The sequence below is a fragment of the Scomber japonicus genome, chromosome 18, assembly GCF_027409825.1.
Source record: "Scomber japonicus isolate fScoJap1 chromosome 18, fScoJap1.pri, whole genome shotgun sequence".
NCBI lineage: Eukaryota > Metazoa > Chordata > Actinopteri > Scombriformes > Scombridae > Scomber > Scomber japonicus.
The window spans coordinates 4862057-4877448 of record NC_070595.1 but is presented as its reverse complement, the minus strand read 5'-3'; the positions used below and the strand labels follow the sequence as shown (position 1 = coordinate 4877448).

Genomic DNA, 15392 nt, shown 5'->3' with positions numbered 1-15392 from the left:
ACAATTACAGTAAAATAATGAACTGTCTAAGAAATGAAAACATCTCAATGTCTCAATGTGAGGAGAGATCATTTGGATTATTCAAAATCAGAAGGAATCGCTCTAAAAAAAACAATTCAATATTAATCATTTTTTAAAACAATTTAAGAATTCTCGTGAAAATATGACAGGATGATGCACGATTTCATTTTTTGTCATTTCATGAACCGTTTTTTTATACATATGTATATATTTAAAGGTGACCTCCATAACAAAGTGTATTAACTTTAAAAACTAGGCCTCGACTTGTCTACGTCAGCTTGTTTATGACGCAATAGTTGAATCATATCATAAAAAGAGGAAAAGCCTGATTTAATAATAACTTTAAAAATAATAAAAGATTTACAAACACACAAAATGTTCACAAAGTGGATAGGAAACAGTGTGTGTGTGTGTGTGTGTGTGTGTGTGTGTGTGTGTGTGTGTGTGTGTGTGTGTGTGTGTGTGTGTGTGTGTGTGTGTGTGCGTGTGTGGCGCTGACTGACCTCTCCAGCAGGAGTTAATGACAAACTGAGAGAAAGTTCCTGACTAGTGCTTTTTTGTTTTAATGTATTAATCGTTTCCAGGGCAGCGCGAGCCGGCTGGCCGCGTCCTTCACGGCACCGTGAGCTCGTGCTTTGAGTCAGCTCACCGGACCGTCACTGGCGGGCGCGAGCCCTCGGCCCAAAGGACGGGCCCTGGGGCCAAGTTAAAGAGTAACGGACGGGGGAATGCAGCATCACGGAGAGAGCTGCTTGTTTTTCCTTTAAGTTTCGACAAAACAAGGAAGAGGCGGACACGCGCACATGCAGGTGCACGTTACCACATGGGTTACCTATTAATCTGACCTGCTTTATTTCATAATGGCTGTTAATGGGGAAAAGAAAATCAAAATACATGATAACAATAATAATAATAATAATAATAATTAGAAAATGTGCATATTATTATTGTTATCAGTAGTAGTAGTATTATTAGGGGTAGAATTATTATTTAGAATCATATATATATTAAAGTTACTGCTATACATATAACTGTATAGTCGTGTATTTCTAATATTCTAATATTATCAAAATACAAAATACATTAATTTTGTATGAACACGGTGCTGCATTTGAATGGTTTGAATAACATGTAGTTGAATAACAATGTGTGATTGCTGCCGTCCTGATCATCACGATCTCACTCCACAGACAATCCAATCGAGCTGTTTGGATGTAGAGCAGAAAGGAAACGCGAGAGGGAAACATATTGATTTTCCATCCGATCGTAATGCACTGAAGGTGATTTTGAATGCCGGATTAAAGTCAGATGATGCTGGGGTCATAAATAAAACACACACCCCCGCCCCCCCTCCCTCACAGCATTCCCTCCTCTAGGGTCTTCTAAATGATCTCTCTCTCTTTCACACACACACACACACACACACACACACACACACACACACACACACACACACACACACACACACACATACACACACACACACACACACACACACACACACACACACGCACGCACGCACCTGGATGCATATATTTAAGGGGGGATGCACAGCAGATCTGCAGATGAGCACCAGTAAAGATGATGAAATCACAGCGCAAGGACGAGTTATTATGTTGACACACACACACACACACACACACACACACACACACACACACACACACACACACACACACACACACACACACTGTTTATCGAAATGGCGACCCTGACCAATCAGCACAATTTTTACATCCTAAGCTTGTATTTCTTATTGGGCACTATACGCGCGCGCTCAAGCACAGAATCCACTTAAGGCGCGTTTGTGTGTTCTGGTGCGCGCATGGCTTTTTCTCCACGCCTCATTCAGCACAGTGTAACAGCAGCCAGGCCTAACCTTGGATAGGGAGAGGCCACAAATCTGTGTCTCTCTCTCTCTCTCTGCGTTTACTTCAAAGAGAAAGAGAGAGAGAGAGAGAGAGAGAGAGAGAGAGAGAGGCAGAGAGAGAGAGAGAGAGAGAGAGGGAGAGAGAGAGAGAGAGAGAGCAACCAGCAGGACAAAAGACAAAAATGTAGGCTACGCTACACAGCCACCGGTGCACACACACTCACACACACACACACACACGCACGCACACACACACATACGTACTCTCTCTGCCTCTCATCATGTCTGGTGTTGTGTCATTCCAAAGCGCCACTGAGAGGACAAATAAGTGAAGTCGCGGGCATATCATCAGTTTGTCAACAGCTAATACAATGCAGAGCTTGCACGCACACACACACGCACACACACTAACAGCACATCACATCGTCTAACGGCGACAAGGACACATAGGCATTGACACCGTGGCGGCATAGCGTGCGTGCGTAAAAGTCTTTGAACGCATGAGCAAGAGCAAGTGATGAGTGCCCTGAGGGAAAAAAGTTATGTGTGTGTGTGTGTGTGTGTGTGTGTGTGTGTGTGTGTGTGTGTGTGTGTGTGTGTGTGTGTGTGTGTGTGTGTGTGTGTTGCTGGGAACTATCGGTACTGTCGTCATCACGACGCTAGATGGCACCAGAGCGTTTTGCAGGAGCTTTTTTGTGGGGGGGCTCCACGCTCGGCGCTCGGTGCCGCCGCTGCTGCTGCTCCTGCTGGAGCCTCACTGAGGTTCATGTGTGAGTCGGTTTTCTCCACAGCGCGCGCACACACACACACACACACACACACACACACACACACACACACACACACACACACACACACACACACACACACACAGCTCAGAGGACCTGGTCAATCAGCATTACAGTAAGACACAGATTAGATTAGATTATCTATTAATATTTTACGCATTAAACTGATATTGCGCAATATTAGTCTTAGTTGATAATTGTCAGTATTTCTGCCTGTATGACTTTTGACTCAATATTTGGCAGGAAATAGCATGTGTATGATATATAATATACATGATCTGAAGCAAGCTGCTGTACATTGATGTGTACTGATGTTATAAATATACATGTGTTTATATGAATTGTACAATGCTTCTATGTGTAAAATAAACGTATGAATTTGACTTGAGTCCGTCGGCTTCACTCAGTCACACAGCAACATGTTTAATACTTGATATGACACTAAACGGCAAAAAAACCTAACATATAAAGACACTCTCCTTTTTTCTTTGTCTTTTTTTTTAATAACCCTAGCATACACACACACACACACACACACACACACACACACACACAAACACACACACACACACACACACACACACACACACACACACACACACACACACACACACACACACACACACATATAGCTAATAATGCTGCCGCTACTTAAATAGCCTAAAACAACACAGCAATGTTGGAGCTAGTCTTTAATTATATATCATTATACCATTATAGATAACATATTGCAATTCATTATGAATAATATTAAGAATTGTTATATATAATAATACATTCTTCTGCTCCAGTATAGAGAAAGAGACAACTGTTAAAAGCTATAAAATGACTGCATTGCAGAGAGTCACTTTATTACAACCCGTACTGAGGAGACTGGGAGTACTCACTATATTAAGGGCAACATTTACATTTACTTAAACATTTAGTATAAATCTGTGTGCGCATTTATAAAAAACAAAACAAAAAACCATTACGTTAGATACGCACTATACGCTAATGTGTCTACGCGTAAATAATAGGTTTTATAGGTGAGCCCATGTAGCGATGAAATATTAGTATTAAATAATAAATAAAGGATCTGGTTATATATTTAAAGCAACCAGTCTTTATTATAACAGCTCAGTATCCTAACCACTATCATATCTGACATACGCACATATTCAAAGCAGCAAATAAAAGCGCTGGCAGCGGATCTAAAACAACAACAAGAAAAAAAAAGAATGACTGAACTGAATCCAAAGTTGTGTTGAACTGTACTATATCAACGTTCTGGTCTGAAGATGTGTGTAACATGAAGGCTGCTCTAGTGATAAAAAAAGGACATAATAAAAATGTTGAGCTGCTTTTGGAATGAGTGTTGACAGAGCTGGAGCGGCTGCAGTCCAGCACTGTGTGTATCATAATACTCACACTCTTTTCTTTTTCTTTCTTTTTTTTTTTTTTTTTTTTTTTACAATAATTTTACATTTGATTAAAGATGAATAACTTCATTGGTTCAGAAAGTTATAGATGATTTTACACGTGTTATTATCCTGCAGTGTTTTCATAGCGGTGTCTCTGATATGAACTTTTGTGTCTAATTGTACAAATGTGTCAGTTTCTTCTGATTGATTTTGAATAAAATACAATAAATGAAGCAAATGATGACTCATCTTATTTACCTCTTGTTTCCACATCATTTATAAGCTTGTTCCCATATATCTACATCTATGTTCTATATGACACAGACTATGAATCTCTATACAGGCTGTGGCCCGTCAGCTGCACACCATGACAATATACGTGTGAATATCAGGCAATGCTTATTCCAATATCTAATACAAAAATACAAAATATTAAGATATAAGAGTGTGAAAGAAAGTTATAGTACTGCAATTGCCCACCACAATAATAATAATACATAATAACAATAATAAAAAATATCTAGCTGTACTTCATTTCTATAGGACACCAAGTTGAATGGCCTCAAATACAAGTTAAGCTGAGTGCTGTCACACACAGTAGTGGAAATCATGCAAACATCCACTTATTACAAGATTAATGACATACAGCAGAGCACTGACATTTAAAACCACATTGAAAAGATATGGAGATGAAGCAAAGACCCAATACTGTAGAATTATTATAAGGCCAGGAGGCAGAAATGGCTACTTATGTGTCCGGTGTGTGTCCGTGTGTGTGTGTGTGTGTGTGTGTGTGTGTGTGTGTGTGTGTGTGTGTGTGTGTGTGTGTGTCTTGGGCATGAAGGGATTCCCTCCTCCAAGTCGAGATGTGTTTGATATGTGAGACTGCAACAAATTGGGGAGAGACCAAAGAGAGAAGTAAGAGACAGACCTGCAGATGTGTATGTTAGTCCGTGTGTGTGTGTGTGTGTGTGTGTGTGTGTGTGTGTGTGTGTGTGTGTGTGTGTGTGTCCGCCGCAGGGAGGAAATGAGAAGGGAAACAAAGTCATAAAAGTGGGCTGGACGAACCGAGACAGAAAAACATTCCTGTGTCTGCACGCACGCACACACACACACACACACACACACACACACACACACACACACACACACACACACACACACACACACACGGACTAACATACACAAGCTGTCAGTCAACTGAAAGAACCTGGAAGCTCTTCCACTGAGATCTGGAAGTGAATTGATTTTTTTTTAAACACACATACAAGAACATTACCATAGGAGAGCTACACACACACACAGGAAGAGAGAGAGTGTGTGTGAGAGAGAGCACAACTTACAGTTAGTGTATCTGCAGTCAGCTGAAGACGGAAACAGAAACATCTGGCAAGAACTACAAGAGCAATGTCTCTCTTCTACAGTAAGTGCTATAAGATAGTGATTGAACAGTCTCAACACACCTGCCTTCACATCAAAGCCAGTCTCACTCTCATTAACACACATATCTAAACCCTCCCTCCGTTCAATGCTCACGGCTTGGGGGCAACAGCAACACACACACACACACACACACACACACACACACACACACACACACACACACACACACACACACAGAAAAAAAAGAAAAAGACATGAGCTAATCTTCCGGATCTGAAACACCCGATTTTTAACCGATGGATAGCTCTTCCGCAGCTAATCCCACCACTTAGAGGGCCAATTCATCTGGATAATTCATCACGGAGCCTAATCCAACAAGGAAAAGCTTTAATCTGCGATGGAAAAAAAAGTAAGGCATCATTTATAACCTTAATGTATGAGACACAAACAGCGGAATCACGCAAAAGCGCTGCTGCGGTTGTTTCGGACTTGTTTTGCTTCCTTTAACAATGCGCATGCAGCTCCGGTAGCGCGCGGAGAGGAGGAGGAACGTGCTCTTACCGTTTGTTGATAATCCGTCACGAGCGCCCCTCACACACACACGCACACACCTGCAGCTCACTTATAGGGCGTCCCGCGTGCAAGGCAGCCAGGCACCCCCAAAGAATGGCACGAGACAGCCCTTGCCGTGTGTAGACCGGATGGATGGATGGTAATTGGATGGAGGGCTGGCGGCGCGAGGAGGATGAGGATGAGGAGGAATTGGAATGGGTGGGGGAGTGTTGGGTGGTGGGGTTGGTGGGGAGGGGGGGGGGGGGGGGGGTTGGTGTAGGATTTGGGGTGGGGGGGGGGCGTTCCCCCCTGCTGTCACCCAGTCGTCAAAACACCGTCATCTTCATCATCATAATCATCATCATCATCATCATCCTCGCGGTGACATGTGACAAAATGAATAAAAATGTTGAAATAATAATTTTTTAAAAAAAGGAATAAATGAGGTCATCACCGGGATGGTTTCCCCCGGTTCAGTCTTCGCCTCATCACAGCGGAACTGTCCTCGTGTCGGTCCGCCGATTTACCGTAGACAGCAGCACGAGACCAGACGGAGAGCGCAGCCATAGCGGAGGAGGAAGAAGAGGAAGGAGAGGAAGAGCAGGAGGAGGGAGGCGGAGGAGTGAGGAAGGAGAGGTGTGGAGGTGGTAGTGGGGGGGTAGAGGGGGGAGAAGGGGGGGGTGTTGTCAGCGTCTCCTCGTGCCGGTTTCCACAGTCACAACTAGTATTCTCATTAACTAGTCCGTTTAATTACAGCCAGGACGTTCATTTTCCTTCGCCGGGTTGCCGAGGCTCCGTGCGGGCGTCTCGCCAGAGGAGAAGCGGCTGCTCGGCCGGAGAGGAGAGCAGCAGCAGCAGCAGCAATATAGCCACTTGGGGAAATCATAAAAAGTTCATGTTCACGTTAAGCTCGTCCACATGACCAGCCCGTTGGCCAATCCCTGCGCGCGGCCACTCATAAACTTGTATCACAAAGTTGTAAATTTTCATAAAACAACAAGGAATTTATTGCATTTCTTCATGGAGCGCTGTTAGAGGGGAGCTGCTCCTCCTCTTTCTCTCATTCTCTCCACCGCCGCCATTTTCTTCTTCTTCTTCTTCTTCTTCTTCTGTCCTCTTTTTTTAAAAAAAAGCAGTAAGAAAAAGAAGCTCCCAAAAGAGACGAGAAATGGAGAATTTAGCTCGTGTTGACTTCTTTTCTTTCACCATGTTTAATGTGTGTGTTTGGTACTTGAAGGCAACACGGCCAGCTAAAGATAGGTTTCACTATTTATTTACTGATGTTGGACTTGGTATGTGAATGACCCACATCAGAGCTTTTTCATTAACATTTATACCTAAAAGGTTCAAATAATGAACTCCTAGTGAATAAAAAAGACATATTATCAGATATCATAATTCAGCAGGTTAAATATAGAATAAACACATTAATATACACATGACTTTAGTGTAAAACTCTGCTGCTAGTGATATTCTGTTGACGTGAATGTGAGAATAGCCGACCAGAGGAAGTCTTTATAATTTACACCACATATACTCTATGTCCTTGCAATAGAAGGACACTCGCACAGCCTTTTCTAACCAGACCTGACGCCTATAAGCCAGTAAATGTGCACCCACTAAAAGAAAAAAAAAGGTGTTTTTGAATGAAAGCAGCTCCGAGCTGAAGCCTGCAGTCTGGCCGGCTGCGCCATAACGCGAGAAAACGGAAAACACCAGTGGACGGGAAATTGGAAATCCACATTATTAGCAGCCACATTAGTTTATATGATGGTAAGTCATATGGTAGGATTTTATTAAATAGATTTTCTGCCCCAGAGCTAATATAAATAAATAGCTAGATGTATTATATAGTTTTTAACTGAGGCGTCCATGCTTTGTGTTTATGTGCGCGCAGCCGCAGGGGAAGAAATGCTGCATGACACACTGTTTCAAATGAACTTGGAAATAGAAATAGAGCCCTGAGGTGATTTAGCAGACAGAACAACAGCAGCATCACCTGAGTGTCGGTGCAGGCCCTGAAACACCGTGCGTATATATATATATATTTATATATATATTTAAAAAATGATTTCGCAATGCGGCAACACGTCATCCACTTTAACGGCCTGCAGGCCTGGAGCCGCAGGATGCTCAGAGACGCTGCAAAGATGACAAACACAGTGCAGGGATTTTTTTTTCATAGCAAAAAAAAAAATCCTTTATATTAAAATAAGTCCAAGCAGCAAGATGTAGGAAGAAGTTGACTGAAATCAGAGATGTGGAAGCTCACCTGAAGCTGAATTTTAACGGCTGGTGTTTAGAGGAAACGTGCTTCCTCTGCGTAAATGAAGTTACACCCAAATTTAAAACCTCCAGACTCTCCAACAAGTAAGATGCTCCCTCCTTTTGCTGCAATATGACACAGACAATTCGCGTTTCTTCTTCTAATAAACCCGCTTAATAACGGCCAACATGCTGAATCTATTGTAAGTGATATTAAGTATTAAATTGACACTAATAACATCAACAGCTTATTGGATGAGTCTACGTGCGTAAATGCGCATTTTTAAAAAGCCAAAATATTCCATTTTATCCCCGCAGACTACTTGCCTCACTAGTTCATTATCATCTTTCTGTATTATTATCTATCCAATTAACAGTTGGAATAAATCCATGTGTAAAATATTCTATCCAATGGGACTAAATAAAGGTGAGTTGCAAACTAACTCCTGGATGATCCAACAACGCAAGAACCCAAAACTTTTAATTCTAACCCTTTTGACCCAAATGTGACCTCTCCAAAACCGCACAGTGTCTGGTTATAGCAGCAGACGAGGATCCAACGTTTCCTCTCAGTAAATGTCCTCGAGTTAAAAATTAACTTAAATTATAAAAAAAAAAAGAAAAAAAGGCAGCGACGCAACGCAGGACGCACAAAGAGGCCGCTCGCTCCTTCGTCCTGTTGCTTTCTTTGTGTGTTTGTTGCTTTTTATAGGGGTTTCCGGCCTTTTCATGGATGCAATAAAGACATTAGGACCTGCTAACACCCCCCTTCTACCTCCCTCCTCTATCTGTTCACCCACTTTATGAGCTCTTTTTAGTTCCACGGACAGACGAGGACTCTGAGAAGAGGAGGATTTGGTGAAACTTTTGTCTAACTTGAATACTTGTATAGAGCAGACCTGGATGTTTTTGACACGCAGAGCTAGAGAGAGTGCTGCTGGTAGCTGAGCAGTGTCTGCGGGCTGCATGGAGCTGTGAGGTAAGGGTCACTGTACTCACTGTGTGTCTAAATAATCTTCTGCTTTGGTTTTAAAATATCCAAATAATCGCAGGCATGAACACATCTCCAGATAGTATGTGGATATTTCAGTCCCCCTTCAAAATAAGACAAAAAGCTTCCAAGATCACCTTTAATTAGAAAAAAGCTAGAGGGGATTGTTATTAGGAAATATGTAATAGGCTGTCATTATAACTTTGTTTTTTTTAAATTACAAATCGTTCCAATTACACGTAAAAATCTGTTTCTTTGGCGGGAAATACACGTGCAGCGCGCTGTTTCTCTCAGGTTGGTCATTTATTTTATTATAAACACGTTGAGTCGGTGATGGAGAGCTAAATGCTCACCAGACTTCCCCGTCACTTGTTGGTGCGTTTTTATATAATAAAGAGATATGTGAGTATTACTGCATTTGAAGCCCCGCGTTGTGAAATAGTAAAGCCGACGTCATCCCTAATATATGTTACAGTCTATGTGTGTTCAGCTTTGTCTTCACTTCGCAACTCAACTAACTAAACACATCAAACACACACAGGAAGAAGCGTGTCTGTCGCTTTCAGGGAATAAAAACCTCATATGATGGAGCCTAAAGGAAAAAATGGAGCAAAAATAAATAATAAAAAAAAAACGTGACCAAATATCTCTCAAACACACTCCATGTTCTTCATCAGCGGTTGGAGAAATGTCACACATTTATATTTTGAGGAGGATATTTAATATTTAAAAAAATGTACATGCGTTTCCATTTCAGGCTGTTAAAAATGTAGCCCCACGTGACCTCACGTGATAATAAAGATGTAAACACCCCTGTGTAGATGGAATACTCTACACTTATCTTCTTCATATGTTATTTTAGTACATTATATATGTTGTGTTTAGGATAGCTTAAACTCTGGTTGTGTAACCGCTAAAGAGTGTAGCTTTCATACTATTAGCGGTAACAGCGAGGGGGGGGGGGGGGGGGGGCAGGGGGGGTCACACATTTAAACCTGTAAACAAGGTGAGGACATTTTAAGAGCTCACTGGCACTCACAGCTGAGCTTTATAATGTGTGAAAGTTATGCTAACAGTCTCAAGTCAAAGTGAACACCTATAAAGGATGTAACAACTTCATCATGATTCTACTGCGGGCTGCACGTGACTAATAGATTACCGGGAATGTGGGACACTTTGCAATTCTCACTTGTTTACCTTAATTACATATGAATCCAATATATTATAACAACACTTCATAACATTATGAAATATCTGAGATGTTTGCTTGTTAAATCATAAGACATTTTTTGGATAATGTAGGCTACTCAAAAGGAACATGGCACTTATTAATGTTCCTCATGCCAAATCATTTCAGAATTGGTAGATTTTGTAATGTGGGATTAGTTTTTAGGCTTAGAAATACTTTGATTTATACAAAGCAGCCTTATCTGCCAAAACTTTCTGAAATGTGTGCACCCATATTTAGTCATTCAATTTCATAAACCTAGAATCTGTAGGTTAAAACATTAGTAGTTTGTATGTACATGTGTAATTTTAAACAACGTAAATTACACAATAAGCATATACTAGTTAGCTTTAATATAATTGAATAGAAAAAGAGATAAATGAACTGGAGCTTATTTATCCCACATTAGTTAATGTCCCATATTACTATAATCCGTCCTATATGTGAGGTTTAATAACTGAAAACAAAAACAACAATCTCTTTTCAATGATCAGATGATAACAGAACACAACTAAACTGTGTGTAGACATTCCTCACGTCAAGTCCAGAATGTCTGAATGAGCTGGAGTAGTCTCTGAGGACGTTCACATGTGAAAGCCGAACCCCAAACTCAATACATGTTTGTATCCTCACATCAGATTTACAATGGATCCAATGTGTTTCTTATAGAAAGCTTCAACAAGCTGACATATGAAATGACTCCTGCTTTAAAGATGACTGATGGAAACTGTTTTCACACTAAAATATAAAGTGACTGATGACACAGGAAATAGACCTGGAATGGACTATATGCCACATCTACTTTACAGGAAATGCTTTGATTCATAATACTTGAACTTTTATTCACCAAACGGTTGAGTTTGTGGAAGTTGCATTATATTTAATACATATTTCAGCAGCGGTGGGATAATATTTCAAAAGTAAAAGCATGACTGGATGAAATAAATGCTGTCATTTTTTTTTCTCCTCAACAATCCAGATTTAGACAACCACATGTTGAAGTTATTGTCCCAGACCTTTTTACGGATGACCTGCTATTATCCTAAACGGTCTCTCCTACTTCTCCTGACAGTGTGATAGTGTTAGTAGTCGTATTGTTTTCATTTTATAAAGTGGTTTTATCTTCCAAAAGACACACAGCAATGAAATAACCTCAAACGCAGCTGCTAACCTGGAACGTTTCCAGGTAGTACGGAAGCTCAAAGATGACCAAAAAAAAATCATTGCGGTCAACTTTTTTTTATTATTTACATACAAGAAAAACAAGTGCAGTTTAGTCATGGGTGTGTATGTGTCAAGCAACATGAAAACACAGGTGCAAATACAGAAAATGAAGACAAACAAACCAGCATATAATTCATTTTAAAAGCATTCATTCATTCATTCAAGGAGATGCTAAAATCCAACGGAAACACACAAGGTGCACAAACTCATTGGTCAACTTTCTTTTTTTTTTTCTTTTTTTTCTTAAAGACATCCCTTCTATTCCAATTTCATTTGGACAGATTGTTATTTATTAAATGAAACATCACATTGTTAGTTAGGACTGCCACCATCAGATACATTAGGATTAGCTAGCATCCCTTCGCATGCTTTCTATAAACACAGTCAAACACAGTCAGAGCCATTGAGAACACAGAGGTCATATTACTAGAAACTCAATTTTTGGGGAGTTTTTTAAGGCCGATTTTGATATTTGTGTAATGCTGAACATGCTAAATGTGTTTGAAAATGAACAGCGTCGAGGCAAAAACGTTTAGATATAAGTTGAAAAAGAAAACGTAACATATTGGGGAATACGTCTAATTTAAAGAAAATATCAGAATTGAACAGTTAAAGGGAATCTGATTTATTTTTTTAAATTAGCCTATGATTTAATTACAGCCTCTAGTGTTTCTAAAATCTGGGTGACAGTGCATCTATATTCCAAAATAAAAACATGGCACTAAGCTAATAATAATCCAACACTTCCAGTCTTCTACCACTTACAACATTAACACTGACAACACGCTTTGTACGCACAGAAATCACAAGTGCTGCTGTTTCAGTCGTCCTTTGCTGCAGATCAGATGAGTCATATCATAAAGGATTATACATGTGAAATGCTCTCAGTATATTTAACACTAAAGGAAAACAGCTAAATTGCTACAGGCTATGGTTAAAAAGTAAATGCTTGTTATTGTGCTCATACTGGCAGTAGTTGGCTGGACTGTAATGTAATGCCAGAGCTAAGAGCTAAAACACCTTTAATGTTGATTTTACAGTTTCTCATCTTAAAAGTTACAGTATACGTTAGAGTGATTGTCACTCATCCTCCTCTTCCTCCTCTTCTTCTTCAGCAGTGGGTAAGGCCGTCGTTGGGAGGCCGCTCTCCGTCACCCGGTTCTCCTTCTTATACTTCATCCTCCGGTTCTGGAACCAAATCTTGATTTGCCGTTCAGTCAGACAGAGCAGGTGTGCTACCTCTATCCTCCTCCTCCTTGTGAGGTAACGGTTGAAGTGGAACTCCTTCTCCAGCTCCAGCGTCTGGTGGCGCGTGTACGTCTGGCGGCCGCGACGCTTCTCGGCACCTGCAAACATAAAAAATCAAAGCACATATATCCTGTCAAACTGTCTTCTTTTATAGATGGACTGTGAAATATTCTGCAGAGAATGCTATTTATTTATTTATTTGTGTCTTCCAATTGTATAGAAGATTGAAGGGGAAACAAATGGAGTCAAAATGATTATTCTGAATGTTGATTTTTTTTAAGTCAAAACTTTTATTTATTTTATTAAATTATATATATTTTCAAGATGAATGAGTTTGAGTTATAATTTTGATTAAGTTTTATTTTTTTAATTCATTTTGTGTATGTTGTTGTGTCTTTATTTTCAAAAGATAAAATCATTTCCACACAACAGTCTCCACACATTTGTAAATTGCATCATTATTGGCTGAAGGTTAGTGAAGTCATTGTGTTCGTAGGTATCTAGCAGTATGGTAGTAAAAGCCTGAATTATTGGGCTGTACATTTAGGTGTGACAAAAAATAAAAACATTAATGGGAAATCATAGCAACTGAAATAGCAAAATGAGATGTTAACTTTTTGCTAAATGTTTTAGGTAGCAAGTACAAAAGCTAACCTAGCGTCTCATAATTCTGTCATTAGAAGTTTAAATTCTAAGTTATGATTTTAATTTAGAATTTGTACTTTACTTTTTTACTTTAATATATATTGTCTGTTTTTTGTCAGAGTTTAGCTTCCATACATGCCTCTGAAAATGCCCTCCACTGCACTGATGCAGTTTGAATCTTGAAGGGAAGTTGCATTAACATATGAAGTTATATATTGACTATAGAAATGTGTTAAATATGACTAAAAGTTTCCTCTGTTAGTTCTGTTAATTACTGGAAGCAGTGAATCATACATAAACATTTACTTCACACTGTCAGTTAATATTTAAAACAAACCATGTGTTCATTTAACTACTGTTAATTATTAACTCATTATTTCTATATTGTCTCAATTGTGGATTTTTTAATAAAAACATTGATTTATTCATTATAACTATTATTAAATTTCAACCTTTAAATCACTTCTTTGTATCTCTCTTTTTTTCACTGGCTCCAGTCTCAACCTTGCATCCAGTTGCCGCTTTGACACAGTCATCACCTTCACTTCCTGGCAAACACATCTGACTTGTGGCTTTGGTAAACACCATATAAAGCAGTTTACCAATGATGTGGTTCAACTGTGGGTTCAGCTGTGTGTTTGGGACCAGCCTTCACTATTTACCCTCAGAAGGAGAAAGAACACAGCTCCATCTACCACGCAGCTATGAAAGGAGGAATTTAAGGTGGAAAAAAAAAGATACAAGATGTGACTGATAGTTGCACAGAGGCCTGCTGCTGCTGTGAGAGCCAGGCTACTAGTGTACAACAGTCTTGTTAGAGCATCCCTAATTCGATTATAAGAAAAAGGGAGAAAAAAAATCCATGGCTCTTCATGTGAAATATGCTGGAGCACAGAAGCCGTGCTGACCTCCTGTCTCCTCGAGGTCACCCAGCGCCCGAAGGTTGAAGAGAAACTGGGTCACATTTTCACAGCTCCGAAACGTCTAAACTCATTTCCTCTGCAGATTCCACCCAAAGAGGTCATCACATCCAGGATCAAACTTTAAATCCTACATGTTACACTCACTGGAAGGCTGTTATTAAGCTCTGCATGGGTGCTCCCAATAAAGCTTTAGCATCTTTTTCTAACAAATCTGCACCCTGTGGTTTTTTTGGAAGGGGTTTGCTGCTGCTGCTGCTGCTGCTCTGCACAGGAATCTGTAAATAAGCTAATGCTCAGGCTCAAGCTGCAGGTCATCTGAGCTGCTATAAAAAAATAAAAAAACCCTGCAGTGACCAGACTGTAAAGTATCAGCCATGAGCTTTACGACTGTTTGTTTGGACTTTAACGGCATTAGCTTGGTGTTTAGCCTGAAAGCTTCACCGAATGTGTGGATGTCACGGAGAAAAGAGAGGACGAGGATGTAAACACAGGAAATACACAAAGTCATGTTAGAGCAGAGAGCCAGGCCTTGATGGACAATTTACAATCTAAATGTTTTCACTTCTTTACCCTGCTGCTGGGAGGAGATCAGCAGATGAACTCTTGCTGTTGCTAATCACAAACAAAATCAGCCCTTTTTTTACGCAACTAAGATACCTTTGAGCAAGTCTTACATAAATCTTTAGGACTTTAATCTTCAGCCTCCAGCTGTCTGTTTTCGGGGGTGTAAATGAGCTGAAGAAAGAAAATGGATTTACTTTGATGTGATATTGATTTTCGAGGCTTTTTTTCTAGTGGAGAACAAGCTTTCCATGCTGAAACTGTCCTCGCTGCTGTTTGACAGATGCAGA

General features: G+C 40.1%; 1 protein-coding gene across 1 annotated transcript in view; it reads right to left on the bottom strand.

The window, feature by feature from the left end:
• Nucleotides 1-12730: 12730 nt before the first annotated feature.
• The window catches only part of hoxb7a (homeobox B7a), a 7203-nt gene continuing 4541 nt past the window's right edge, over nucleotides 12731-15392 (bottom strand). Inside the window, exon 2 of the mRNA XM_053337844.1 lies at nucleotides 12731-13071. Within this exon, the coding sequence (XP_053193819.1) occupies nucleotides 12806-13071 (266 nt within the window). The 3' untranslated portion in view covers nucleotides 12731-12805. The remainder of the gene's footprint in view (nucleotides 13072-15392) is intronic.